The sequence below is a fragment of the Sylvia atricapilla genome, chromosome 1 (assembly GCF_009819655.1).
Source record: "Sylvia atricapilla isolate bSylAtr1 chromosome 1, bSylAtr1.pri, whole genome shotgun sequence".
Taxonomy (NCBI): Eukaryota; Metazoa; Chordata; class Aves; order Passeriformes; family Sylviidae; genus Sylvia; species Sylvia atricapilla.
In genome coordinates this window covers 352,096-378,615 of record NC_089140.1, presented here as the reverse complement: position 1 = coordinate 378,615, position 26,520 = coordinate 352,096, and the positions used below count along the sequence as shown (strand labels likewise).

Sequence of the window (26,520 nt, the reverse complement as noted above, 5' to 3'; positions counted from 1 at the left end):
TCCCCAGCCCCCCGGGCGCTGTGTCCCCCTCACCGTGCAGGACCCGCCCGGGGGGGCAGAAGCAGCCCTCGAGGCACCCCAGGGCCCCGCAGAGCTCGGGGGGCTCCCGGCCGAGGTCGCGGCAGGTGGGGGGGCAGGGGGGGCCGCAGGGGCTGTACTCCTGCCCCCCCTCGCACTGCAGGGCTGCGGAGATTGGGGGGGGGGGTGTTTAGGCGGGGCTGGACCCCCCCTCCACAGCCTGGGACCCCCTGAACACCCAAAACAGCCCTGAGCCCCCCGGGGCACCCGGCTCTGCCCCCCAAAACCGCCCTGAACACCCCCAAACAGCCCTGAACACCACAGGGGGGTCTTGACACCCGCCTCAGTCCCACAGCCCCATGGGGGGCACAGCCCGGACCCTTCCTCCCCCTCCATAACCCCACTGGGGGGCTCCTGCACCCCCAGACCCACTGCCCGGGCCCCAACCCTGGCACATCCCACCGGGGCTCAGCCCGAACCCCCCCGTGCCCCGGGGCGCCCCCCGCGCCTTCCTGAGCCCCCCCAGAGTCACGGCACGGCCCCGGCTCCACCAGCTCAGGGGCAAGAAGGGACCCCCGTGTCCCCCAGTCCCCTGTGCTCCCCGGTCCCCCCCCGTGTCCCCCAGCCTCCTGTGTCCCCGACACCCCCCCACTGTCCCCCAGCCCCCTGTGCCCCTCCCCGTGTCCCCCCCGTGTCACCCAGCCCCCTGTGTCCCCCAGCCCCTCGTGTCCCCTGTGTCCCCGTGTCCCCCCCGTGTCCCCGAGACCCCCCGTGCCCCCTGTGCCCCCCCGTGTCCCCGTGTCCCCCCCGTGTCCCCGAGACTCCCCTAGCCCCCTGTTCCCCCTTGCCCCCGTGTCCCCGTGTCCCCCCTGTGTCCCCGTGTCCCCCCCGTGTCCCCGAGACCCCCCGTGCCCCCTGTGCTCCCTGTGCCCCCGTGTACCCCAGCCCCCCGTGCTCCCCGTGTCCCCTGTGCCCCCGTGTCCCCCCGTGTCCCCGTGTCCCCCCCGTGTCCCCCAGCCCCCTGTGCTCCCTGTGCTCCCTGTGCCCCCTGTGTCCCCGTGTCCCCCCCGTGTCCCCGTGTCCCCCAGCCCCCTGTGCTCCCTGTGCTCCCTGTGCCCCCTGTGTCCCCGTGTCCCCCCGTGTCCCCTGTCCCCCCGTGTCCCCCGGCCCCCAGCCCCTCTCTCACGGCACAGCCCCTGGCTCCTCCAGCGCAGGGCTCTCCCCCGGCGGCCGCACTCCTCGGCGTAGGCGGCCAGGGCGGTGCACAGGCACTCGCAGTCCCCGCCGCTGTCACACCTGGGGCACGCGCCGTGGGACGGGGCCCGGGACCCGCCTTGGGGACCCCCCGAGCCCCAAAACCTCACCCGCAGGCGTCGAACAGGCACCACTCGTAGAAGCGCTGGGGGGGGCACCAGGTCGTGGCAGGGGGCGAAGAGCTCGTGCCGCAGGACCCCGCAGCGACCCCGCGCCCAGGCCGAGCGCTGGGGACTGTCCTGGGGGACACCACAGGCTGTCCTCTGCCCCGCCAGAGCCCCCCGTGGGCCCCAGTGAGACCCCCAGCACCCCTGTGCCCACCCTCCGGCCTCCCGTGTCCTCCCGTGTCCCCAGCAGCCCGCACTGTCCCCGGTACAGATGGGGCTGTCCTGGGAGGGGACACCCCGTCAGCTCCCGTGTGTCCCCAGCCCCCGGCCCCCGTGTCCCGCCGCTGAGCCCCGTGTCCCCCTTGTCCTGGTTTAGGGCTGATGCCGCAGGGATCGCAGGGCTCAGCACAGGCGAAGCGCGAGAATTTCGGCCCCAAACTGCGGCACCTCCTCATCCCCCCGTCCGGGACCCGACTCCTTCACTCACCTCCACCACCGCGGCTCAAAGTCCCCCCGCCAGCGCTTGTGACTTCCAGCGTCCCCGTGCCAGCTCCGGTGGCCCTGTCTATCCCCTGTGTACCCCTGCCAGCCCTCCCCGTGTCCCCCGGTGTCCCCATCCACGTTCCCCTGCCAATCCCTCACCTCTCCCCGTGCCAGCCCCGTCCCCCCGGTCCCCCTGTCCCCGTACCTCGCAGGGGTGCGGCCGGTGGCTGTCGGCCTCGGGGCAGAGGGGACTCAGGCGCCAGGAGTCCCCGAAGATCTCGGCGGTGGCCTCCAGGGCCCCGTCCCGGCTCCCGAAATCGTTCTCGGCGTCGCCGTCGAAGTTCCCGCAGAGCCCGGCCAGGCGGCCGCGCAGCCGCGGGGACACGCGCACGTACACGCGGGTCCCTGCGGGGGACACGGCTGCCACCCACGGGACCCGCGGCGCCCCCCACTGTCACCTCCCCGCGGTGCCACCGACCCTGCGGACCCCCCGTGGCACCAGGGACCCCGCGTGGTGACCCCCCGGTGGTGGCACCAGGGACCCCGCGCGGTGACACGGCCCTGGCAGCACCGGGGACCCCCCGGAGCCCCCCAGCAGCGGACCCCCAGGTCTCACCTCCGTCCCAGAGCACGGCCAGCCCCAGGCGCGTCAGGAGCAGCAGGAAGAGCCCCGCGCGCTGCAGCGCCAGCCCCGAGCCCCCGAACACTTTGGGGGGTCGCACGGCCACCCCGTTCACTGTCACCTCCCGCCCTGCGGGTGCGGCACCGAGGGTCACCCCACGCGTCATCCCCGCGTGTCTCCCAAGTCCCCCCGTGTCCCCTCAGGCTGTGCCCCGTACCCCGCCCTGCCGCGACGGGGCTGGGATGTCACTGTGGATGTCGCCGTGGATGTCACTGTGGGTCACCCCGCCACTTCCCCGTCACCCTCCGCGTCCCCCCATGGCCCTCCGTGACCCCCCGTGTCCCCTCGGGTCCCCACCCCCTGCAGCCCCGGCCGTGGGTGACGCCAACAGGTCCCCGTGTCCTCTCCGTGTCCCCCGTGTCCCCCCTCACCCCGCAGCATGTGCACCACGGTGTTCCCCATGGCCACCACCACGGACTTGGTGCAGGTGACGCCGGTGGCACCGCAGGGGACGTTCTCGGCGGTGACAGCGAAGAGCCCGGTGGCCTCGCGCGCCAGCAGGTACTCGCAGTCCCCCGCGAAGGTGAAGGCGCGGCCATCGAAGGTGACATAGTGCGGGTCCCCGGTGGCCACGCACGTCCCCGCGCACTCCTCGCGCCCGCAGTGCCACCGCTGTCCCCGGCACACGCTGCGGGGACAGGCTCGGTGCCACCGCGGGGGCTGCGGGGGTCTGGGGGGGTCTCTGAGGGGCTGGCAGGGGTCTGGGGGGGTCTCTGAGGGGCTGGCAGGGGTCGGGGGGTCTCTGAGGGGCTGGCAGGGGTCGGGGGGGGTCTCTGAGGGGCTGGCGGGGGTCGGGGGGGTCTCTGAGGGGCTGGCAGGGGTCGGGGGGGTATCTGAGGGGCTGGCAGGGGTCTGGGGGGTCTCTGAGGGGCTGGCAGGGGTCTGGGGGTCTCTGAGGGGCTGGCGGGGGTCGGGGGGGTCTCTGAGGGGCTGGCGGGGGTCTGGGGGGGTCTCTGAGGGGCTGGCAGGGGTCGGGGGGGGTCTCTGAGGGGCTGGCGGGGGTCGGGGGGGGTCTCTGAGGGCTGGCAGGAGTCGGGGGGGTGTCCGGGGGTCCCCACCAGGTGTTGCAGTCGCGGGCGATGGTGGCGTTGGGCGGGTACAGCTGCCCGCCGTGGTGACAGGGACACTCGTCTGGTGCCACGCAGCGCCCGTCCTGCCAGCAGAGCGCGGTGAGGGGGGCTCGGGGACAGCCCCCCCATCCCCACGGCCCCGGGGGGGGTCACCCACCAGGAAGAGGGTCCCGGGGGGACACACGCAGCCGTCGGCGGGGCCGCCGCAGGTGCCCGAGGGCTCGGCGGGGTCGCAGCGGCGCAGGCAGGAGCCGGGGGCGTGCAGCAGCCCCGGGGGACAGCGCGGGGCCGGGGGACAGGGCGCGGGGGCGCAGCGCCACGACCCCCCTGCGCACACACTGCGGGGGCGAGAGGGACCCCCGGCCGTCTGAGACCCCCACCCCAGAACCCAAATCCCCCCGAACCCCCCTCACTGGGGTGGCCCCAGCCCCCGCATTCCGCTGAGACCCCCCACGCCGCCGTCCCCGTGTCCCCATCCCCACCGTCAGCCCCCCAAACCCCGCCGAGCCCCCACAGCGGGCTCCCTGCACCCCCATCCTCATCCCCCGGCCCCCAAACCCCGCCGAGCCCCCACAGCGGGCTCCCTGCACCCCCATCCTCATCCCCCGGCCCCCAAACCCCGCCGAGCCCCCACAGCGGGCTCCCTGCACCCCCATCCTCATCCCCCGGCCCCCAAACCCCGCCGAGCCCCTGCACCCCCCGGAACCCCCACCCCACCGAGGGCCCCTGACCGGCTCCCCGCTGTCCCCACGGTGGGACACGGGACAAAAGCCCCCCCGTCCCGCGGGCTGTCACACCGGGCTGGAGGGGCTTTCATCACGTGTCACTGTCACCGCCGCGTTCTGCCCGGGTGAGCCCGTCCTCCGGGTGACCCCCCAGCCCCCCGAAGCCCCCCGCGCCCCCCGGAGTGCCCGGGACACACCAGGCCTGGCAGCCGCGGCGGATGCGGGCGCCGGGGGGGTACAGGCGGGCGCCGCGGGGACACGGGCAGGCGGCGGGGGGGACACACTGCCCCCCCTGGGCCAGCAGCAGCCCCGGGGGGCAGCGACAGCCGGGGACACAGAGGGTGTCCGGAGGGGGACAGTCACTGGCCCCGGGGGGCTCTGAGCAGGAACGGCCGCAGGGACCCCCACAGTCCTGGTACTGCTGCCCCCCGGGACACGGCTCGTCTGGGGGGACAGGGCGGGTCACCGAGGGGGGCACATGTCACCTCACCTCATCCCATCCCATTATCCCATCATCCCATCCCATTATTCCGCCCCATGCCATGGATCCTGTGGATCTCACGGATCCCGTGGATTCCATCTCATCCCGTTATCCCACTCCATCCCATTATCCCATCCTGTTATCCCATCCCATCCCATGAATCCCGTGGATCCCATGCCATTATCCCATTATTCCATCCCATGGATCCCATAATCCCATCCCATTATCCTATGAATCCCGTGGATCCCATGGATCCCATCCCATTATCCCATTCCGTTATCCCATTATCCCATCCCGTTATCCCATTATCCCATTATGCCATCCCATCCCCTGGATCCCGTGGATCCCATCCCATTATCCCATTATCCCATGGATCCCATTGATCCCATTATCCTATTATCCCATGAATCCCATGGATCCTGTGGATCCCATCCCATTATCCCATTCCGTTATCCCGTGGATCCCGTGGATCCCATCCCTTTATCCCCTTATCCCGTAGCCGCACCGCAGAGGCTCCGGTTCCTCCAGTGCAGCTCCGTCCCCTCCCGGGCGCACTCCCGGCCGTAGGCGCCCAGCGCCGGGCACAGGCAGCGCTGCGGCTCCTCTTCCCGGCAGGAGCACACCGCCCAGCGGCACAGCTCCAGGAAGGGCTCTGGATCCACGGCACGGTGACACTCCTGTGCCGGGGGGGACACTGTCACCGCGGTGCCCGTGGCCCGGCCCGGCCCGGCGCGGGGACCCTCACCTGGAAGGGCGGCCGCAGCAGCAGGGCGCAGGCGGCGCGGGCGCGCTCCCGGCTCCCGGGAAAGGCGTCGCAGGGCTCGGGGCCGGCGGCGCCCAGCGCAGGGCACGCTCCGGCCGCTCGGAAGGCGTTGGCGAAGGCGGCCGCTCCCGGCTCCACGTCCCCGTCCGGCGTGCTGAAGTCGTCGCGCTGGTCCCCGTTGAAGGTCCCGCAGAGTCCCCGCACCTGGCCGCAGCGGGACGGAGCCGCTGAGCCTCGGGCCGCCGCGCTCCCGTCCCGCCCGTCCCGGGGCTCACCGTGCCGCCCATGGCGGGCTGCAGCGTGAGGAAGGTGGCGGGGGTCCCCAGGCCCCAGAGCACGTGGGCGTCGGGCACCCGCAGCTGCAGGAAGGCCGAGGACGCGCGGCGGATGCTCAGCTCGGCGCCGGAGAAGGGCAGCGTCACCTCCCGCCCGGCCACTGTCACCTCCCCTGAGGGCGACAGCAGTGGCACCGCGGGGTGGCCACCGGGATGGGGCCCGTGGCCGCGGGAACATCGGGGCGGCTCCCGCTGCCGCGGGGACATTGGGGACAGGCGCTGGGATGTCACCCACCACCGTGGGGACGTGGGGGACGGGCGCAGGGATGAGACCTGCTGCCGCAGGGACATTGGGGACAGGCGCTGGGACAACGCCACCAGGGTGCGGGGGTGACCCCAGTCCCGTCCGGGCGTGTCACCTGTGCCGTGGAGCCGCGCCGTGGTGCGGCTGGTGGTGACAGTGAGGCTGCGGGGACATTCCAGGGGCCGGTGGCTGTCGCAGGGCTCGTGCTCGGCCGTGATCAGCAGCCGCCCGGCCACGAAGTCCTGGGGGTGACACGGTGACACCGCCGGGTAGAGCCCTGCCACCACGGCCACGGCTGCGGCCACCCCGCGCTGTCCCCGTGTCCCCTCACCTCCAGCAGGGTGTGGGCGCAGGCGGCGGGCAGGGAGAAGCGGCGGCGGTCGAAGGTGACAAAGTGACGTCCCCACAGCACGGAGCACTCGGCCGGGCACCGCTTCTGGTCACAGTGCCAGCGCCCGCCCTCGCACGTGCTGGGGACACCGGGGACACACCGTCACCGGGGGGGCCGCTGGCGGGAAGGGGGGACACCGCAGGGGACCCCGGGGTAATGCGGGGACACCGCGGGGCACGCCGGGCTGGGATGACACCTGTAGCGGACCCCGGGATGTGGGACACGTCGCAGGGGACATGGGGACAGTGGGGGATGTCACAGGGAACCTGGGATGAAAGGGGACACGCGACAGGGACCCTGGGATGAGGGGACATCACGGAGGACACCGGGATGGCGGGGGACACGCCAAAGGGGACCTGGGGCTGCCCATCAGCGGGTGCCAGCCCGGTGCCATCGCTGTCCCCGCGGTGCCACCCACCATCGGTTGCAGCGCTGGCGGATGCTCTGGCCGGGCTCGTAGCGCTGTCGCCGGTGGTGGCAGGGGCAGGCGGCGGGGGGGACACAGGTGGCCCCGTCCCGGGCCAGCCCCGGGCCGCACTCGCAGCCGCCGTGGCAGTGGCGGTGGCACGTCCCCGGCTCGGCGCTGCCCGCGGTGGCGCAGGTGACCGGGCACAGGGACACGCAGTCCGAGAAGCGCTGGCCCGGGTCGCAGCGGCGCTCTGCGGTGGGTGACACGGCGGTGGCACCGGCGGCCCGGCGGGGAGAGGGCGGGGAGGGGACAATCGGCCCGGTTCCTACCGCAGAAGCCGGGATGGCGCCAGGGGACGCGGAGCTGGCGGCGGGAGCACTCCCGGGCGTAGGCGGCGAAGGTGTCACAGGCGGCGGGCGGCGGCGGCCCGGGGGGTGACAGGGGCCCGGGGGATGGCAGGGGAGCGGGCGGTGACACGGGGTCCCCGTCCCCGCACAGCAGCGCCACACACGCTGCGTAGAACCCGCTGGGGTCCACCTGGGCCGGGGGAAGAGCGGTGAGAATCCTCCAAGACCCCCCCGAACCCCCCAGGACCGCCCTCCGGATGCCCAAAAACCCCCTGGAATTTCCCGGACCTCCCAGGACCTCTCAGAACCCCCTGGGACCCTCAGGACACCCCAGGACCCCTCCTGACCCCCTGGGACCCCACAGGAGTGTCCAGGACCCCCCAGGACTCTCTGGAATCCCCAGGGACCCCCCCAAACCCCTCAAAAGCCCCCGGGAACCCCCAGGACCATCCTGGCACAACTTCGGGATCCCCTGGAACTCCCAGGAGCCTCCCAGTACTTCCCAGGACCCCAGGACATTCCAGAGCCCTCCAGGACCCCCCGCGACCCCCGGAGGAGCCCCTGCCACCCCCAGGGACACCCCAAGCCCCCCGGGGCCCCCCGGGGCCGCTGACCTCGCCGTGGCACTGCCGGAAGGGCTGGGCCAGCAGCCGCCCGCATGTGGCCACCGCCACTGCCACCTCACCTGGGCCACACCTGGTGCCACCCTCCGGCACGTCCCTGCATGGGGGCTGAGCCGGGGGTCCCTCAGCGCGGGGGACACCCCCAGGGACCCCCAAAGGGGCACGGGGGGGTCACCCTGGCCCCTGAGGTACCTCTGTGGCAGCCCCCGGCACCTTCCAAGCGTTGCCAAAGGTGGCGGCGAAGGCGGCGATGTCCCCGTCCGGGAGCACGAAGTCGTCTGGGGGGACAGGCGGGGTGGGGACACGTGGGGTGTCCCCCCGGCCCCCCAAGCAGGGCGGGGGTGGCACTGGGCCTCTGGAACTCACCTGCAGGGTCATCGGTGTAGGTGCCGCAGAGTCCCCAGGTGCCACCGCGCAGCTCAGGCTCCGCTGTCACTGTCACCGCCAGGTGCCCGTCCCAGGCCACCCGCACACCCAGGCTGCTGGCCACGGCCACCCAGTCACCTGGCCAGGTGACACCGAGCCCTGCGCGAGGGGATGGGGACAGGATGGGGACACGATGGGGGACAGGGACTCCAGTGATTGGTCACCGTGTCCTGGTGCTTCCTGACGTTACTGGGGGCCCATCCCCACCCTGGCCCAGGCTGGTGGCCTTGGGGACCTCACCTTTGTGCAGGTAGGGGTGTCCCTGTGGCACTGCTGCCCCGTTCACCGACACATTCTGTCCCCTCGGCCACCACCGTGTCTGTCCCAAAGGTCATGTGCAGCACCTGCGGCAGTGGGGTGGCACTGGGACACTCAGGAGTGCCAGGGACAGCGGGGACAGGGATGGGACACTCACACGTGTCATGGTCACCAGGGATAGAGCCATGGGTGTGCCCATCCCAGGTCCCTTCCCAAACCCCATCCCAGGTCCCATCCTGGCTCCCAAACCCATTCCATCACCCCCACAGCTGCCAGCCACCACTCCAGCTCTGGGGACAGGGCCAGTGACCCCAGTGACCCATCCTGTCCCTCCCGTGTCTGGGTGTCTGAGGCTGATGGTGCCATCCCGGGTGCTGTCACCCATCCCGACGCCCAGCCCAGCCCCATTCCAGGCCGGGGTGACTCGGAGTGTCCCCCCTGTGCCCGTACCCGGGGCGTTCCGAGGCCGATGGTGACGTCCCAGGTGCCGTCGGTGGCCGTGGCCAGGCTGTACCGGCAGCTCCCGGCCAAGCCGAAGTGCCGCCCGTCGAAGGTGCGGAAACGCGTCCCGGCCCAGGCCTGGCACGTGGCCGGGGGGCTGCGGTGGCCCGGGGACCCCCCGTCCCCGCCCAGGGGCAGGCGGGTGCAGGGCAGGCAGGGCCCCGCGGTGTCCCCGCTGTCCCCGCGGCGCCAGCTGTGTCCCCAGGGGTGCCGGCAGCACTCGGCGCGGCTCACGGCGCTGCGGTTGTGGCCGTCCTGGCACTGCCACCCGCTGAAACAGCGGCCCAGAGAGCCGGGGCCTGCGGGCCGGGGACGGTGGGTGACACCAGGGGACACAGGGGGGTGGCACCCGCCGCAGCACCCATCCTGGCACCCAATGGGAATGGCACAGTGGGGGATCACAGCGGGAATGATGTGGTGGGAATGACACCCATCCCGGCTGTCAGAACACATCCTGACACCGCTCCCAGCTCCCAGTCCCCGCCCTGGATCCAATCCCCGCTCCCAGCTCCCATCCCGGCACCTAGCGCTGTCCCCAGGACCCGCTGGGAGTGACGGGTGGGAATGACGCCCATCCCAGCTCCCGGTGGGAATGGCACAGTGGGGACATCCCCGTGAGCCCCTCACCCTCAGTGCAGCGGGCCCCGCTCCAGCCGGGGCAGCAGCCACGCTCCGTGCGGTTCCGGACCACCGGCTGCACCTCCGGGGGGCTGTGGGGACATCCCGGTGTCACCCGGTGTCACCCGGTGTCACCGGTGCCGCACGGCCCCGCGCTCACCGGTAGATGTAGCAGAGGGCGGGCTCGGTGTCCCCGGCGGAATTCCCGCGGTCCCGGCGGGTGCGGGCCCGGTCCAGGCGCCACCCCGCCAGGCTGTACTGGTACAAACTGGGACACGGCACGGCGGCCTCGCGCCGCGGTGTCACCTCCTGCTGCTCCGTCACCTGCACCGTCCGCTCGCACCAGCGCCTGCAGCACCCACGGGGCCCACCGGGATCCAGCCGGGATCCAGCCGGGATCCACCAGCACCCAGCACGATCCCAGAGCCAGCCCAGCTCCCATTGGGCACCCACCACACCCATCCCGCTCCAGCACCCATCCCAGCTCCCAGCCTCCGTGCCAGCACCCCCCGGGGATCCATCCTGCCCGCTGGCACCCAGCCCTGCTCCTACCACCCAGCCCCGGCTCCCACACCCATTCCCAGTTCTCTTTCCTGGCTTCCACATCCATTCCTGGCTCCCACACCCATCCCCGGCTCCCGTTCCCCATTCCCAGTTCCCAGTCCCTGACCTCTATTTCTCACCTCTGGTTCCCAGTTCTCTTTCCAGCTCCCACATCCATGCCCAATTCCCAGTTCCCATTCCCAATTCCCAGCCCTCATCCCCAGTCCCCATTCCCAGTCCCCATTCCCAGTTCCTATTCCCAGCTCCCAGTTCCCAGCCCTCATTCTCAGCCCTCATTCCCATTCCCATTCCCAGCCCTCATTCCCATTCCCAGCCCTCATTCCCAGTTCCCAGCCCTCATTCCCAGTTCCCAGTTCCCAGCCCCCGTTCCCAGTCCCCATTCTCATCCCCGTTCCCATTCCCATCCCCAGTTCCCATTCCCAGCCCTCATCCCCGTTCCCATCCCCGTTCCCATTCCCGTTCCCCATCCCCATCCCTCATTCCCATTCCCATCCCCATTCCCCATCCCCATTCCCCATTCCCATCCCCATTCCCCATTCCCATCCCCATTCCCCATCCCCCATTCCCATTCCCCATCCCCATTCCCATCCCCAGTTCCCAGTTCCCATCCCCATTCCCATCCCCATTCCCCATCCCCGTCCCCGTCCCCATTCCCATCCCCATTCCCATCCCCAGTTCCCAGTTCCCATCCCCATCCCCATTCCCATTCCCCATCCCCATTCCCCATTCCCCATCCCTGTTCCCATCCCCGTTCCCATTCCCCATCCCCCATTCCCATCCCCATTCCCCATCCCCATCCCCGTTCCCATCCCCGTTCCCATCCCCATCCCCAGCCCTCATTCCCATTCCCATTCCCATCCCCATTCCCATTCCCATTCCCATTCCCATTCCCCATCCCCATTCCCGTTCCCCATTCCCCATCCCCATTTCCCATTCCCATTCCCATTCCCCATTCCCCATTCCCATCCCCATTCCCATCCCCATTCCCCATTCCCCATTCCCCATTCCCCATTCCCCATTCCCCATTCCCCATTCCCCATTCCCATTCCCCATTCCCCATTCCCCATTCCCATTCCCATCCCCATCCCCGTTCCCATTCCCCATTCCCCATCCCCGTTCCCGGCCCCTCACCCGGTGGCCGCCCCCACGGCCGTCACCCAGAGCACGGTCATGGCCCCGGCGGCGGCAGCGAGCCCCGGCCCCGCCGCCCGGCCCATGTCGGTCCCGCTTCTGGAAAACGGGGCTCCGGTCACCGCACCGGCACGATTCCTGCGGTGTCCTCGCGGCCGCAGTGTCCCACGGGGTCACCCCCGGTGTCACCCAGCCCAGTGCCACTCACCGGCCCCAGCTCTGGCACTGCCCAGCGGCGCCGGGATTTATGGAAAGTCCCCAGAAGTGCCACCAGCTGCGGTGACACCGATTGGGCGCAGCTGGCGGCTGGGGGGGGACACGGTGACACCAGGGTGACATCTCCCCGTTTCCCGGGAGAAGGTAATGGCGTGGGACATCCGGGATCCGGCACGGGGACACGGATGTGGCAGGACAGCGGCTCCTGGTCACACTCAACCCCCCGTGTCCCTGCCGCGTGTCCCCTTGTGTCCCGCGTGTCCCCTGTGCCCCCCCATGCCTCCACGTCCTTGTCCCGTGTCCCCCCAGCCCCGTGTCCTCCCATGGGCTGATCCTGTGTCCCTCCAGGTCCCTGTCCCGTGTCCTCTCAGGTCTCCCGTGTCTCCCCAGCTCCGTGTCCCCCCATGGCCGGGTCCTGTGTCCCCTCATGCCTCCAGGTCCCTGTCCCGTGTCCCCTCAGGTCCCCTGTGTCCCCCCAGCCCCGTGTCCCCCCATGGCCCGGTCCTGTGTCCTCCCATGTCCTCCATGTCCCCGTTTCCATCCCGTATCCCTGCCCTTTGTTCTCCCCACATCTCCCTGAGTGTCCCCAAGTCCGCTGGTGTCCCCGTGTCCCTGCCGTGTCCCCACGCCCCGCTCATCCTGTCCCCGAGCCAGCCGTGTCCGTGTCCCCTCCGAGGCGGGGGTAGGGCCCCGGGGTGGGGGACACGGGGACACCCAGGGGCGCGGGGGGGGCGCGGACACGGGGGGCGGTCCCGGTGGGGCGGGAGGACCGGCGGCCACCGCGGGGGGCGGGGCGCGGCGGCGCCGGTGGGGCCCGAGGACACCGGAGGCCACGGGTACGGGCGGCACCGGGAGCGGACCGGGAGCGGCACCGGCACCGGGAGCGGACCGGGAGCGGCAGGAAAGGCTCGGGAAGCGAAGGGGAGGGGCAGGATGGGGAGGCGGGGACGGGAAGTGGGGGAAGGGAGGGGACAGTTGGGGAACAAAAACGGTTTTGGGGGGGCCGGAGGGGGTTGGGGCGCGCTGCGGCTGCGGAACGGGCTCCAGCGGGGGTACGGGGAAACCGGGGGCACGGAGAGCGGGGGCGGCGTGGCCCTGAGCTGCTGGGGGACCAGGACGGGGACACCACTCCACGGGAGCCCCGCGGGCCACCCCAGAGCCCCAGGAGACCCCCCCAGATCCCTGTGAACCCCGCCTGACCCCCCTGAATCCCCCCCCGGATTCCCCCCGAACCCTCCCAGACCCGCCCGCACCCACCAGGCAGGAGAGAGTTGACCCCCTCCGTGCCCTGGGTACGTGCCCGGGGGTCCCGGGGGTCAGACCCCCCTAGTTGGGGTCTGGGGGGGTCTCACCTCGTGCCCTCCTTCCCCCTCCCGCAGGTCCCCCCGTGGCCGAGCCGGAGCTGGAGGAGATGGAAGCCCCGGGATGCGCCGGCTCAGGTGGGGACTGGGGGATTCCGGGGGCTCTCAGCTGGGGCCCGGGGTGCTCGGGGCCGCCCTGAGCCGGGGAGGGACCTGTCTGTGCCCCTCTTTGTCCCCCCAGCGTGGCTGGTGGTCCCCAAGGCGGAGGTGGCCCCCGAGGATGACAGGGATGATCCAGGGGACCCGGAGCTGCACAGAGCAGGTGAGGGACACACTCTGGGGAGAGCCGTGGCGGTCACACGGGCACTGCCGGGTGTCTCCTGGCAACGCCAGGCCACATGGTCACTGTCACCCTGTCCCGGGGCTGGTGGCAGTGCTGGGTCCTTGGGGGATGGTCACCATGTCCCCTGGACCAGGGGCCAGGTCTTTGAAGTGACGGTTGCCATGTCCCCGGGGCCGTTGGCCTCGACGGTCACCGCGTCTGTGCTGGTGGCAGCCGCAGGTCCCTGAGTGACAGTTACCGTGTCCTGGTGCCGGCGGCTGGCCCAGGACATCCTGGCGTTGGCACGTCCCCTGCCGTGTCCCCGCAGGGCAGTGGCTGGTGCGGAAGGTGAAGGTGGAGGAGGAGGAGGATGAGGCCGAGGCTTGGGCAGCCGGGGCCGAGGCTGCGCTGGCCCCGCAGCCCCTGCCCGGCTCCGTGTCCCCCGACCCCGCCGGGACCCCGGGCTGCGCCGGCAGCTGCAAAGCGGAGGAGCCGTGCCCGGAGGAGCTGGGCTACGGGGCGCTGCCGGCCTGGGGGCCGGAGCCCCGCCTGGACGCCGTCGGGATCGGCTTCGGGGCCGGCGCCGGCGCGGGTTCGAGCCCCGGCGGGTGCGGGCGCTGCCCCCGGCCCGGCCCGCGGCCCTTCAGCTGCCCGCAGTGCGGGAAGGCCTTCGGCAAGAAGGCGCACCTGACGCGGCACCTGCGGGTGCACACGGGCGAGCGGCCCTTCCCGTGCCCGCACTGCGGCCGCCGCTTCCGCCAGCGCATCCACCTGCGCTCCCACCTGCGCACGCACACGGGCGAGCGGCCCTACCCCTGCCCGCGCTGCGCCCGCCGCTTCCGCAAGAAGACGCACCTGGACCGGCACCTGCGCACGCACACCGGGGAGCGCCCGCACCCCTGCCCGCGCTGCCCGCGCCGCTTCGCCCACCGCCAGCACCTCCTGCGCCACCTGCGCCTGCACGGCGACCCCGCGCCGGGCCGCGGACCCTGCGGAGGGGACGGCGACGGCCTCGGGGACGGCGCCGCCGAGGAGAAGCCGCCGCCCTGCCTGGGCTGCGACACCGGCCTTGGCTGGAGGCAGAGCCCGGCGCCGCAGCCGGGGCCGCACGCGGAGCCGATGGCCGGAGCTGGGAACGGACACCTGGACGGACGCCGGGACGGGGACGCGGACGTCCCCGCCGAGGAGAAGCTGCTCATTTGCCCCCAGTGCGGGACCAGCCTCACCTGGAAGCAGAACTCGTCGTCGCACCTGTGGCAGCACCTGGAGAACGAAGCCCTGGGCTGTGCTCAGGATCACCTGCGGCCCCCGCAGGAGCCCGGAGCCCAGGAGGCGCAGCTCCGGCCGCAGGCGCCCACGGCCGAGCGCCCCTCGGTGCGGGAGCCCCAGCTCCTGTCACAGGTGCCCGGCGGTGCCCAGGACCCGCAGCCGCTCCCGCAGCCCCCCCAGGTGCCCGGCGCCCAGGACCCCCAGCAGCAGCCGCAGGTGCCCGGTGCCGAATGTGGGCAGGGCTGTGCCCAGGACCCCCAGCAGCAGCCGCAGGTGCCCGGTGCCGAATGTGGGCAGGGCTGTGCCCAGGACCGCCAGCACCGGCCGCAGGTGCCCGGTGCCGAATGTGGGCAGAGCTGTGCCCAGGAGCCCCCCGCCCAGCGCCCCTTCACCTGCCCGCAGTGTGGGCGCGGCTTCGGCCGCAAGGCGCACCTGGCGCGGCACCTGCTGGTGCACTCGGGCACCCGGCCCCACGCCTGCGCCCGCTGCGGCCGCCGCTTCAGCTCCAAGACGAACCTGGGCCGGCACCAGGCCGTGCACACGGGGCTGCGGCCCTACCGCTGCGCCCGCTGCGGCCGCAGCTTCACCCGCAAAACTCACCTGGAGCGCCACGAGCGCACCCACGGCACCGGCACGGCGACGGGCACGGCCACCGCTGGCACTGCCACCGGCGTCACTGGGTCCCAGCTGAGCTGGCCGGAGCCCCCCACCCTCTGCCCCTGAACGCCAGGAGGTGCCAGGGGCTCCGAGGGATGCCGGCGGCGAGTCCTTGGCACTGCGGTGCCAAGATGTGCCGGGAGGTGCCACGGGCCCTGGGGGCTGCCGGTGGCGAGCCCTGACACTGGGATGTGCCTGGGGACTCGGTAGGTGCCAGTGGCACATCCCGAACGCTGGAATGCGCTGGGTTCCCCAGCGCTGCACCCTTGGCACCCTGCAGCGGGATGTGCTGGGCTGTGCCGGTGCCTCCAGCAGTGCTGCTGGTGACCCCGCGTGTGCCGGGGCCCGGCAGGGGGATTGCACGGGATCCCGCAGGACCCTGGCCCGTTCTGCCACCGGCAGTGGCGCGGGAGCGGCCACCAGAGCGCTGTGGCCGGTGGCGCTGGAAACGCCCCGGTGAGGGACACGGGGGGACCCCAGCGCGGGGACAGGAGGGGTGTCCCCGGCGCGGCGCTGCCGTGGGCAGGACACGCTGGGAATGAAGTCGCACTGCCAATAAAAGCCGGTTTTGTGGCACTTGTCGGGGAGCCCGGGGCCATCTCGGGGCGGACGGGCCGCGGGGACCGAGAGGAAGGGGCGTGGCCACGCGAGGGGGCGTGGCCGGGGCGATCCAGCGGTGCCCGGGGTGGGCGGGGCCTCGTTCCCATGGTAACGGGGGCGTGGCCTCGGGGCCGCCGGGAGCCGCCGCGCGGTGAGAGCGGGGGGAGCGGGGATTTGGGGAATGGGGGGGACACCGGGGGGACACCGGGGGCGAACGGAGGGGCTCGGGGGGCCCACGGGGACAACAGAAGGGTCTGGGAGCACCGGGGGGGAGAACGGGGGGGGTCTGTGGGGTCGCGGGCTGGGTCGGGGGCGATGGGCGGCTCTGGGGTGGAACGGGGGCATCGACGGGGGGAATGGGGCGGCCTGGAGACACCGGGGGATGGAACACGGTGGGTCTGGGGGATGCTGGGGTGAGGGCCAGTTGGGATGTGGGGGCTCTCCGTGGGCCCTGGATCTGTCCCTGTGCCCCAGGTTCCCCCCAGATCTGCCCTACGCATGTCCCCTGACCACAGCAATGCCCTTTGGGTCCTACATATGTCCCCACATCCCCAAGACCCCCCCAGATGTGTCCCACATATTCTCTGCACCCCAGTTCCTACCCTGATGTGTCCCACACGTGTCCCCACACCGCAGACCACCCCATAGCCACCGTGTCCGTCCAGAGACATTCCCCAGTGCCACCCGCAGCCCCTTGCCCAGCCCAGGGCCCCCACGGGGACAGAGGGCCGTGGGGAGGAGGTGACACCCCCAGATGTGCCCCATGTCTCCTTGTGCTCCGCACCCCCTGACACGTCCCCTGTTCCCTGGACGTGCCCCACGTGTGTCCCTGTGCCCCACTCACCCTACACGCGTCCCCACACCTCAGGCCACCCCGGGGGATCCCCCAGTGCCACCGCAGCCCCTTTGTGCCCCCGGGACCTCCCCTCAGGGATGGAGGGGCGCGGGGAGGAGGCGCCGGAGCCGGAGGTGTCGGAGCCATCGGAGGAGGAGGTGGAGGAGGAGGAGGAGGAGGAGGAGGACGAAGGCTCCGGGGTGCGGGTGACGCCGGCGCTGCTCAAGGCCACCACGGGCGAGTTCTCTCTGGAGTCCATCCTGCTGCTGCGGCTGCGGGGCCGCGGCATCGCCCACCTGGGCTGCCTGGCCGACTGCTCCAACCTGGAGTGGCTGGACCTGTCGGGCAACGCCATCGCGGGGCTGGCGCCGCTGGCCGCGCTGCGCGCCCTGGCCGTGCTCAACCTGGCCGGGAACCGCGTGGCCAGCGTGGAGCCGCTGCGGGGCTGCCGCAGCCTGCGCCAGCTCAACCTGGCCGGGAACCGGCTGCGCAGCCTGCGCCAGCTGCGCTGCCTGCAGGGCCTGCGGCACCTGGAGAGCCTGCGGCTGCGGGACCCGCTGGGCAACCTGGGCAACCCGGTGTGCGCCGCTCCGGCCTACCGCGCCGCGCTGGCCGCCATGCTGCCGGGCCTCAAGGCCATCGACGGGCAGCGCGTGGCGGGCCGCGGCAGCGAGCTCTTCCGCCTGTGCCGGGAGCTGGACGCCGCGCTGGACGCCGAGGCCGAGCCCGCCGCACCCGCGGAGCCGCCGCAGCCCTGGGTGCAGGCCGGATTCTGGGAGCCGCGGCCGGCGCGCCGCAGCGTCGTGCTGGAGGAGGCCACGCGGCAGCTGGGCCAGGCCCTGCGAGAGTGCCGCGAGCTCGGCCGCCGCGCCGACGACTCCATCGCCCAGGCCCAGCGCGCCCTCGGCCGCCGCCACCACGGCAACTTCGGCTTCTGAGCGCCGCCGGGCCGCCCAAGGGTGCCACAGCATGGAGGCTGCGCTGGCTGGGCTGGGGGACCCCAAAGATGGGACTGGAGAACCCTTCAAAGCTGCCCTCATCTGAGCCATTCGACTGAAAAACGGTGTCAGGAGAACCCCCAGAGCGACCACCGCCCAAAGCCGCCCTCATCTGAGCCACAGGACCCCAAAGATGGGACTGGAGAACCCTCAAAGCTGCCCTCATCTGAGCCATTTGACCGAAAAACGGTGTCAGGAGAACCCCCAGAGCCACCACAGCTGCCCTCATCTGAGCCATTCGACCCCAAAGATGGGACTGGAAAACCCCCAGAACCACCACCGCCCAAAGCCGCCCTCATCTAAGCCATAGGTCCCCAAAACCAGGCCAGGAGAACCCCCAGAGCCACCACAGCTGCCCCCATCTGAGCCATTCGACCCCAAAGATGGGACTGGAGAACCCCCAGAGCCACCACAGCCTGAGCTTAGACCCCGAAAGCAGGGCTGGGATACCCCCAGAGGCATCACCAGTCCAGCTCCTTCATCTTCTCAACTGTGAGACCCCAAAAACAGGTCTAGGAGACCCTCAATGCCACCCCTGCCCAACTGCTTTTTCTTACCCCTGGGACCCCAAAAGTGGGTCCAGGAAAGCCACCAGAGCCCACAGTGTCACCTTGAGACCCCCAGAGCCACCACCAGCCTGTCTCCTTCACCTTCTGAGCTGTGGGACCCCCACACTGGAGCTAGGGCACCCCCAGTGCCACCACGGCCCGGCAGAGGATCCCCAGGGAGCAGCAGAGGAGCCGTGGGGAGACCAGCCTCAGCTGTGGGACATCTCGGGGACACGGTGGCAATGTGCATTAAACATGTCCCACCCTCCAGTGTCCCTCTGTCCTGTGGCCTCAGGGGTCTCTCCACTGCTCAGCCCGCACCCATCATCTCCCTTTCACCCCTGGGGACAACAGGTGACACGGGCAGTGGCGACGTGGAGCCCACTCCCCACCACGTCCCCGTCTCATCCCTGGGGACAGCAGGGGAGGTGACACGGGCGGTGCCAGGCGGCAATGAGAGCCGTGACAGCGGAGCCAGCGCTGGGTTTACTGGGCAGCGGGGACAGGCGGGAGGGGGGGACACGCCCGGGACCCTCCTGGGTCACACGGTGCCGGGGGGTGACAAGCAGGAGAGGCCGGGACCGCCGTGGCAGCGTCCATCGGTGCCGTGGTGCCTGCAAAGGGGACACGGAGCAGGGGGGCGGCGATGGGATGCCTGTGTCCCCCTGCCCCCAGCCCGGGGTGTCCCCAGGGGTGTCCCCGTACCCACCTAGGCCGGCAGCCCCCGGGAGAAGGCGAACATTCCGGGCAGGTACAGCGTGTCCCCCCCTTTCCCGGCCTCCTCCACCGCCCGGCACTCGGCCTCGTCCCGCTGCCGGATCTCCTGCGGGCACAGCAGGGGCTGGCACCGGGTGGGGACACGGAGGGGACGCCGGGGGCACTGGGGGACACTGGAGGCACCTCACCTTGGCAGCCAGGTGGTGGCTGGGGCCGCAGTTGTGGTACTTGTCCAGCACCTTGGGGACGTCACTGGTGTCGAACTTGTAGCAGGCCAGGCAGACTGGCTTCCTCTGGGGACATGATGGGATGTCACCCCCGGGAACCCCTGGGGCCCCTCTGGCACCAACCACCATCCTCTCTGTCCCACCCTGGCACCCACAGCAGCATGGTGGGGACACGGGGGTCTGCAGGAGGCTTAGGGGCTGTGTGACCTCTGGGATGGGGCCCAAGGGCTGTGGAAAACCCAGGGATGTGCCCCAGGGGAGAGGGGACACCCGAGATGGGCCCCGAGGGATAGGGGACATTCAGGGATGTGCCCAAGGGATGTGGAAAACCCAGGGATGTGCCCCGGGGGAGAGGGGACATTGAGGGATGTGCCCCAGGGGAGAGGGGACATTCAGGGATGTGCCCCGGGGGAGAGGGGACACCCGAGATGGGCCCCGAGGGATAGGGGACATTCGGGGATGTGCCCCAGGGGAGAGGGGACATTCAGGGATGTGCCCAAGGGATGGGGAACATTCAGGGATGGCGCCCTACAGGGGGAACAGGATGTGTCCCAAGGGAGGGGGACAGCTTGGAATGTGTCCTGAGGGAAGGGACAACACTCCGGGATGTGCCCAGGGGAGATGGGAACACGCTGGGCCGTGCCCCAGGGCAGGAGGGACACCCCAGGACGGTGCCAAGGTCCCCCCTCACCCGGTTCTCCAGCACCCGGCAGTGCCGCTGCGGCGCCCGCTTCCGACACGATGTCTGTGCCAGGGCCAGGCGCAGCTGCACGAACGTCCCCGAGGCGTCCTCCTGCGGGGACAGGGGTGGCAGGGTGTGGCACGGCCCCGGAGGGATCCCCGCCTCCCGAGGGACTCCCAAACCCCACAGATTCCCAGGGAAATAAAGCCCCCAAACCCCAGGAGTGACCCTAAACCTTGGGAGGGATCCTGAATCCTGGAGACCCTCAGGTAAACCCATCCCAGGAATGACTCCAGGGATGGGCAAGTGGCCCAAAGTGGAGGCTCCCTGGAGTCCTGGCCCTTCCCAGGCACGGGACAGTGTCCAGGGGCACTCTGGGATGGAGCTGGCTGTGCGAGCACCGGGATCATCTCAGATCCGTTAATGAATAACCAAGCTCAGCCCGGGCAGCAGGGCCGACCCGGGGGCACCCCGGCACCCCCCGGCACCCCGGGACACCCCAGCACCGGCCTATTCCCCTTGGGACACCCCGGCACCCGCCTATTCCCTTTGGGACACCCCGGCACCCAGCACCCGCCTATTCCCCTTGGGACACCCTGATCCCATCCCCATACCCGTGGCCATCCCGGACCCCAGTCCTGAACCCCGAACCCCAAATCCCAAGCTCACCTTCTCCATGATCCTGTCCATCTCCCATTCCCTCAGGGACCCCCCAACACTCTCCTGAACCCTCCCTCTGCTCCCTCCGGGACACCCCAACACCGTCCCCATTCCCACGGTCATCCCGAATCCCAGTCCCGAATCCTGTTGTGCCGTGCTCGATGTGACCCCGTTCACCACCTGCTCCCTGCAGGACACCGCCCCGACCCTCTCCCTGTTCCTGCGGCCATCCCGAGCCCCAAATCCTAGATCCAATCCCTGTTCCCCCCTCGCTGACCCCTTCCCCCGCCTGCTCCCTCCTGGACACTCCGTCCCCGTCCCCATTCCCCTCGGGACACCCCCGCCCCTCCCGGCGCCCCTCCCCATCCCCGGTGCCGAGTCCCGGTGCCGAGTCCCGGTGCCGAGTCCCGTTACTCACCCGCTCGATGACCCCGTCCACGTCCCGCTCCTTGAAGACGAAATGCACGTTGCTGCGCCCGTGGAAATATTCCAGCACATCGCGGACCACGCGCCGCTGGAGCGGGGACTGGCCCGCGGCCACCGCGGCCACCGCCAGGGCCAGCGGCAGCCACAGGGACACCGGCAGCCTCATCCCGCCGGGAACGGCCTCACGGATCCACGGGCCGCTGGCGTCGGGCCGGCATGAGCCGATTTCCTGGGATCTGCCCCCAAATCCGCCCCCGGGCCGGCCCCGCGGGTGACCCCCCCGGGAGGAGGGGCCGGGGTGGGACGGGACGGGATGGGACGGGACGGGATGGGATGGGATGGAATGGGGGGAGAGACCCCGGGAATGGCGTCATCTCCAACATCCTGCCCCCGGGAACAGCCTGCAGCCCCGGGAGCGGCTCCTGCGCCCCGGGAACAGACCCTTCACCCGGGAATGGGCTTCAGTGCTCCGGGAACAAACTCCAGCCTCCTGGAACGGGCTCCTGCTCCCGGGAACGGGCTCCAGCTCCTGGGAACGGGCTCCAGCTCCTGGGAACGGGCTCCAGCCTCCCGGGAACGGGCTCCTGCTCCCGGGAACGGGCTCCAGCCTCCCGGGAACGGGCTCCTGCTCCTGGGAACGGGCTCCAGCCTCCCGGGAACGGGCTCCTGCTCCTGGGAACGGGCTCCTGCTCCTGGGAACGGGCTCCTGCTCCCGGGAACGGGCTCCTGCTCCTGGGAACAACCTTCAGGCCCCCGGGGATGGCTTCATGTCCCACTGGGAATGACATCCTGCGCTCAGGAACAGGCTCCTGTCCTCGGCACCAAACCCCTGCCCCCGGGAAGGGGCTCCTGACTCCCGGGAATGGGCTGGTGCTCCCGGGAACGGCTCCTGCCCGCCGGGAATGTTGTCTTGTCCCGCCGGGAATGTTGTCTTGTCCCCTGAGAATGACATCCTGACCCCAGGAACAAACTCCCGAGACCGGGCAAGGGCGCCTGTGCCCCGGGCACGGCTCCGGGCCCCGGGAACAGCCTCCTGCCTGCCGCGGAGGACCTCTGCCCCCCGGGAATGGGGTGGGGTCCCTGGGATGGGATCGTGTCCCCGGGAATGGGCTCCAGACCCTGGGAACAACCCAGGCTCTGCCCGGCGATTCTTGTCCCCGGTGTCCCCTCCTGGGGGCAGGAGGAGGAGTGTGGGGCAGAGGGAGGTGAGGAAGGCGGGGGCTGCGATGTGGGGGGACATCCGGACGGGTGGGGGACACAGGGGAGCCCTGGGGGCCGCGGGTGGCACGGGGGAGCACTGGGGGCTTTGGGGGGGGTTACTGGGGAGTGCTGGGGCTGTACTGGGGGACACCGAGGGGGCACTGGGGGGACACCGAGGGACACTGGGGGGACATTGGAGGGACACCGAGGGGGCACTGAGGGGACATTGGAGGGACACCGGGGGGACATTGGGGGGACCGAGGGGGCACTGGGGGACACTGGGGGGACATTGGAAGGACACCGAGGGACACTGGGGGGACATTGGAGGGACACTGAGGGGGCACTGGGGAGACACCGAGGGGGCACTGGGGGGACACTGGGGGACATTGGGGGACACTGGGGGGACATTGGAGGGACACCGAGGGGGCACTGGGGGACACTGGGGGGACATTGGAGGGACATCGAGGGACACCGAGGGGGCACTGGGGGACACTGGGGGACATTGGGGGACACTGGGGGGACACCGAGGGGGCACTGGCGGGGACAATGGAGGGACATCGAGGGACACTGAGGGGGCACTGGGGGACACTGGGGGGGACATTGGAGGGACATCGAGGGGGCACTGGGGGACACTGAGGGGACATTGGAGGGACACCGAGGGACACCGAGGGGGCACTTGGGGACACTGAGGGGGCACTGGAGAACACTGGGGGACACTGGGGCGACACCGAGGGGCACTGAGGGGACATTGGAGGGACACTGGGGGGACATTGGGGGGACCGAGGGGGACACTGGGGGACACTGGGGGGACCGAGGGGGCACTGGGGGGTCACCGAGGGACACTGGGGGGACACTGGGGGACACTGGGGGGACACTGGGGGGCGGGATCTCTCCGGCCCCTCCCGTCCCCTGGCGGCTGCGCTGTCCCGTGCGGCCGATAGGGGGCGCTGCCCCACGGGCCCCGCCCCCCGACCCGGAACGGGGCGCGGCCGGACGCGGCCGCTGCTGACACATGACGTCAGCGACGTGCTGACGTCACCGCGCCCGTGACGTCACCGCGGCGCGGGGCAGCGGCCGCCCGTGAGTTTCCCCGGGAGGGTCCGCGGGGGTCGCGGTCACGGGCCCGGGGACACGGATCGGGGACTCGGGGGGGCGGCAGCGGGGGGCACCGGGGCTTTGGGGGGCTCGGGTTGTGTTTGGGGGTGTCGAGGGGGGACACCGGCGGCACGGCGGGTCCCGGGATCCCCAGCACGGAGCCGGTGCCGGGGGTCACTCCAGACTCCCCCCGAGGTGCGGCCGGCACCGAGCACAGCCCGGATCCCCGGCAGGAACCGGCGGGCCCGGGGGGATCCGGCCCGGTGGCCCCGGGGCTGTGCTCGGCCGATGGGGCGATTCCGTGCCGGGCTCCTCCCGGGCCCGGGGCCGCTCCTGCCTGCCGAGGCGCGGCTGTGCCGGGGCTGTTCCCGGTCCCCGGGGTGTTCCCGGCTCTTCACGCGCAGATGTACCGGGGCTATTCCTCACTGCGGAGCTGTTCCCAGCTCCCGAGGCTATTCCAAACTCCCGAGGGTATTCCCGGTTCCCGGGGCTATTCCCGACTCCCGGGTCTGTTCCCGGTTCCCGAAGCTATTCCCGGTTCCCGGGGCTATTCCCGACTCCCGGGTCTGTTCCCGGTTCCCGAAGCTATTCCCGGTTCCCGGGGCTATTCCCGACTCTCGGGGATGTTCCCGGGGCTATTCCCGACTCTCGGGGATGTTCCCGGGGCTATTCCCGGCTCCCGGGGCTATTCCCGGTTCCCTAGGCTATTCGCCGTTCCCGGGGCTATTCCTGACTCCCGGGGCTATTGCCAGCTCCCGGGGCTATTCCCGACTCCCGAGGATATTCCCGGCTCCCAGGGCTATTCCCGGGGCTATTCCCGGTTCCCAGGTCTGTTCCCGGCTTCCAGGGCTATTCCCGGCTCCCGAGGCTATTCCCGGGGCTATTCCCAACTCCCGGGGCTATTCCCGGCTGCCGGGCCTATTCCCGGTTCCTGAGACTATTCCCGACTCCCGGGTCTGTTCCCAGTTCCCGAGGCTATTCCCGGTTCCCGGGGCTATTCCCGGTTCCCGGGGCTATTCCCGACTCCCGGGGCTATTCCCGACTCCCGAGGCTATTCCCGGCTCACGGGGCTATTCCCGGCTTCCGGGGCTATTCCCGGTTCCTGGGGCTATTCCCGGTTCCCGGGGCTATTCCCAGCTCCCGAGGCTATTCCCGAGGCTATTCCCGGGGCTATTCCCGACTCCCGAGGCCATTCCCCGTTCCCCAGGCTATTCCCGGGGCTATTCCCGGGGATGTTCCCGAGGCTATTCCCGGGGCTATTCCCGGCTCCCGGGGCTGTTCCCGGTTCCCGGGGCTGTTCCCGGGGCTGTTCCCGGGGCTGTTCCCGGGGCCGTTCCCGGCTGGAGCAGCCGATGCCGTGCCGGGGCTATTCCCGGTTCCCGGGGCTATTCCCGGGTCTGTTCCCGGTTCCCGGGGCTATTCCCGGTTCCCGAGGCTATTCCCGGGTCTGTTCCCGGTTCCCGGGGCTATTCCCGGTTCCCGGGGCTATTCCCGGCTCCCGGGGCTATTCCCGGTTCCCGAGGCTATTCCCGGGGCTATTCCCCGTTCCCGGGTCTATTCCCGGGGCTATTCCCGGCTCCCGGGGCTATTCCCGGTTCCCGGAGCTATTCCTGGGTCTGTTCCCGGTTCCCGGGGCCGTTCCCGGCTGGACAGGCCGATGCCGTGCCGGGGCTATTCCCGGTTCCCGAGGCTATTCCCGGGTCTGTTCCCGGTTCCCGGGGCCGTTCCCGGCTGGAGCAGCCGATGCCGTGCCGGGGCTATTCCCGGTTCCCGGGGCTATTCCCGGCTCCCGGGGCTATTCCCGGTTCCCGAGGCTATTCCCGGGGCTATTCCCGGTTCCCGGGGCCGTTCCCGGCTGCAGCAGCCGATGCCGTGCCGGGGCCGTTCGCTGCTCGCCGCTGTCGCTCCCATCTCCTCCATCCAACGCCGTCCCATCCGCTCCCATCCCGAACTACAACTCCCAGCGCTCCCCGGCCCTGGGCGCTCACAGCCGGATCCGGCCCCGCTCGGCGCCTTCCGCACCCCAAATTCCGGGGGGAGGAGGAGGAGGAGGAGGAGGAGGAGGCCGGGGGGCCGAGGCCGCTCCGGGCCCGCCGCGTTTCTCCGGCCTGCTTCCCGCTGCCCTTCCCGCTGCCATCCCCCTGCCCTGCCGCTCCCGTCCCCGCTCCCGCTCACATCCCGCCTCTCCCGCTCTCCCAGGACAGCGCCGCGGCCATTTGAGGGACTCGGTGGCGGAAGGCGAGCGGGGAGAGGCGGGGAGAGGCCGGGAGAGGCCGGGAGAGGCCGGGAGAGGCCGGGCAGGAGCGCCCGAGGAGCCGGGCGGGGGCCGGCAGCGCCCCGGGGAGCGATGTCCGCGGGCGGTGCGCCCCAGGTACGGGGGGATTCCGGGGGGATTCCCGGGGGATCCCGATCCGCCACCCCCCGGGGCTTTCGGGGGGATTCTTGGGGGGATTCCCGGCGCCGGGAGCTTTTTCGGGGATTTTTTTTCTTCAACCTCTAGAGCCCCCCAAGAGTTTTTTTAGGAAATCGGCGCGTTGGGAAGTCCCGGAGCGCGGGGGGGTCCCATTCCCTTCGGCTCTGCCTCCGCCGCGCTCCGGGGCTTTGGGGACACGGGAGGAACCCGGGAGGGCACCGGGGACTCGGGGCGGGGTCAGTGTCCCCGGAAAAGCGGGACCGGCTCCTCAGGAAAGGTTCCTCCCGCAGAGCGGCTCCTGGCTGGAAAAGGAGCTGTTTTGGGGGGTGGGCAGCGGTTTGGGGGTCACGGGTCTGGTTGGGAGGAGCAGGGTTGGACATCTCTTTTGGGGGAACAAGGATCTCGTTTGGGGATCTTGTTTGCTGGGGAAGCAGGGATTTGGTTGGGGTGGGATGGGGATGTAATTTGGGGGAGCAGAGATTTGGTTCGGGGAGCAGGGATACGGGCTCCATCCTGCAGCAAGGAACCCAGACCTCATCCCTAGTTGGGGTGCAGGAATAGGGGCGTGATCCCTGCCCTTGGCCTGTGGCCAAAGCCAGGGAAAAGTCCCCAAATATCCCAAAATGACCCAAATGCCGCTGCCCCCTCCGCAGCCCGCCCACGCCCTGGATCTGCTCCCGTATTCCCGGCTGAGCCCGGCGCCGCGGGCCGGATCCCAGCTGGATGCCGTCGGCGCCGAGATCCCCTCGGATCCCTGCACGGGTGAGTGGGGGGGACACCCTGGGGTGGGGGCCGGGCTGGAATTTTCCACACAGAGCTGGGTGCATTTTTGTGGGAACTTTGAACTGGGATGATGAAAGCGTTCTGGGGATTCCCGGGGATGGGAGGGGCTGCAGGAGGAACCCAGAGCTCGGGAATGGCTCC

At 71.1% G+C, this 26,520-nt stretch overlaps 5 protein-coding genes across 5 annotated transcripts in view; 3 read left to right on the top strand and 2 right to left on the bottom strand.

Moving 5' to 3' along the window:
- The window catches only part of LOC136375611 (SCO-spondin-like), a 29,879-nt gene extending 18,363 nt beyond the window's left edge, over positions 1 to 11,516 (bottom strand). Inside the window, 25 exon segments of the mRNA XM_066341221.1 lie at positions 34 to 183; positions 1,205 to 1,314; positions 1,383 to 1,426; positions 1,428 to 1,511; positions 2,068 to 2,267; positions 2,479 to 2,613; positions 2,916 to 3,172; positions 3,603 to 3,697; positions 3,772 to 3,952; positions 4,537 to 4,778; positions 5,321 to 5,497; positions 5,566 to 5,787; positions 5,859 to 6,031; positions 6,278 to 6,404; positions 6,494 to 6,632; positions 6,972 to 7,212; positions 7,292 to 7,499; positions 8,125 to 8,210; positions 8,299 to 8,457; positions 8,599 to 8,659; positions 8,661 to 8,702; positions 9,067 to 9,416; positions 9,745 to 9,827; positions 9,896 to 10,084; positions 11,431 to 11,516. Coding sequence (XP_066197318.1) covers positions 34 to 183; positions 1,205 to 1,314; positions 1,383 to 1,426; positions 1,428 to 1,511; positions 2,068 to 2,267; positions 2,479 to 2,613; positions 2,916 to 3,172; positions 3,603 to 3,697; positions 3,772 to 3,952; positions 4,537 to 4,778; positions 5,321 to 5,497; positions 5,566 to 5,787; positions 5,859 to 6,031; positions 6,278 to 6,404; positions 6,494 to 6,632; positions 6,972 to 7,212; positions 7,292 to 7,499; positions 8,125 to 8,210; positions 8,299 to 8,457; positions 8,599 to 8,659; positions 8,661 to 8,702; positions 9,067 to 9,416; positions 9,745 to 9,827; positions 9,896 to 10,084; positions 11,431 to 11,516 — 3,841 coding nt within the window.
- Positions 11,517 to 12,454: 938 nt separating this feature from the next.
- Positions 12,455 to 15,522, top strand: ZNF467 (zinc finger protein 467). Its single transcript, XM_066313386.1, has 5 exons — positions 12,455 to 12,482; positions 13,026 to 13,085; positions 13,189 to 13,269; positions 13,598 to 14,811; positions 14,905 to 15,522. Exons 2-5 carry the CDS (start codon positions 13,058 to 13,060, stop codon positions 15,259 to 15,261), a joined length of 1,680 nt encoding a protein of 559 aa, XP_066169483.1. The 5' UTR covers positions 12,455 to 12,482; positions 13,026 to 13,057; the 3' UTR covers positions 15,262 to 15,522.
- Positions 15,523 to 16,269: 747 nt separating this feature from the next.
- On the top strand, positions 16,270 to 17,568 carry LRRC61 (leucine rich repeat containing 61). The gene is given in 4 exon segments (XM_066320335.1): positions 16,270 to 16,508; positions 16,511 to 16,610; positions 16,612 to 16,670; positions 16,673 to 17,568. Coding segments are annotated over 4 exon segments (1,251 nt in total). The 5' UTR covers positions 16,270 to 16,312.
- Positions 17,569 to 18,644: 1,076 nt separating this feature from the next.
- On the bottom strand, positions 18,645 to 21,106 carry RARRES2 (retinoic acid receptor responder 2). The gene is given in 6 exon segments (XM_066313095.1): positions 18,645 to 18,790; positions 18,886 to 18,999; positions 19,082 to 19,186; positions 19,812 to 19,913; positions 20,881 to 21,084; positions 21,086 to 21,106. Coding segments are annotated over 5 exon segments (546 nt in total). The 3' UTR covers positions 18,645 to 18,790.
- A 5,122-nt stretch (positions 21,107 to 26,228) lies between these two features.
- NOS3 (nitric oxide synthase 3) overlaps positions 26,229 to 26,520 on the top strand; it is a 12,348-nt gene continuing 12,056 nt past the window's right edge. The window contains exon 1 of the mRNA XM_066341210.1: positions 26,229 to 26,358. Coding sequence (XP_066197307.1) covers positions 26,229 to 26,358 — 130 coding nt within the window. The remainder of the gene's footprint in view (positions 26,359 to 26,520) is intronic.

What these genes read in the sequence shown, in the direction of transcription:
- ZNF467 (XM_066313386.1), top strand. Translation starts at nt 13,058, where the DNA reads ATGGAAGCCCCGGGATGCGCCGGCTCAG. An exon ending in CCCGGAGCTGCACAGAGCAG is followed by an intron (nt 13,270 to 13,597) that starts GTGAGGGACACA and finishes GTGTCCCCGCAG; the next exon opens with GGCAGTGGCTGGTGCGGAAG. An exon ending in ACCCCCAGCAGCAGCCGCAG is followed by an intron (nt 14,812 to 14,904) that starts GTGCCCGGTGCC and finishes AGCTGTGCCCAG; the next exon opens with GAGCCCCCCGCCCAGCGCCC.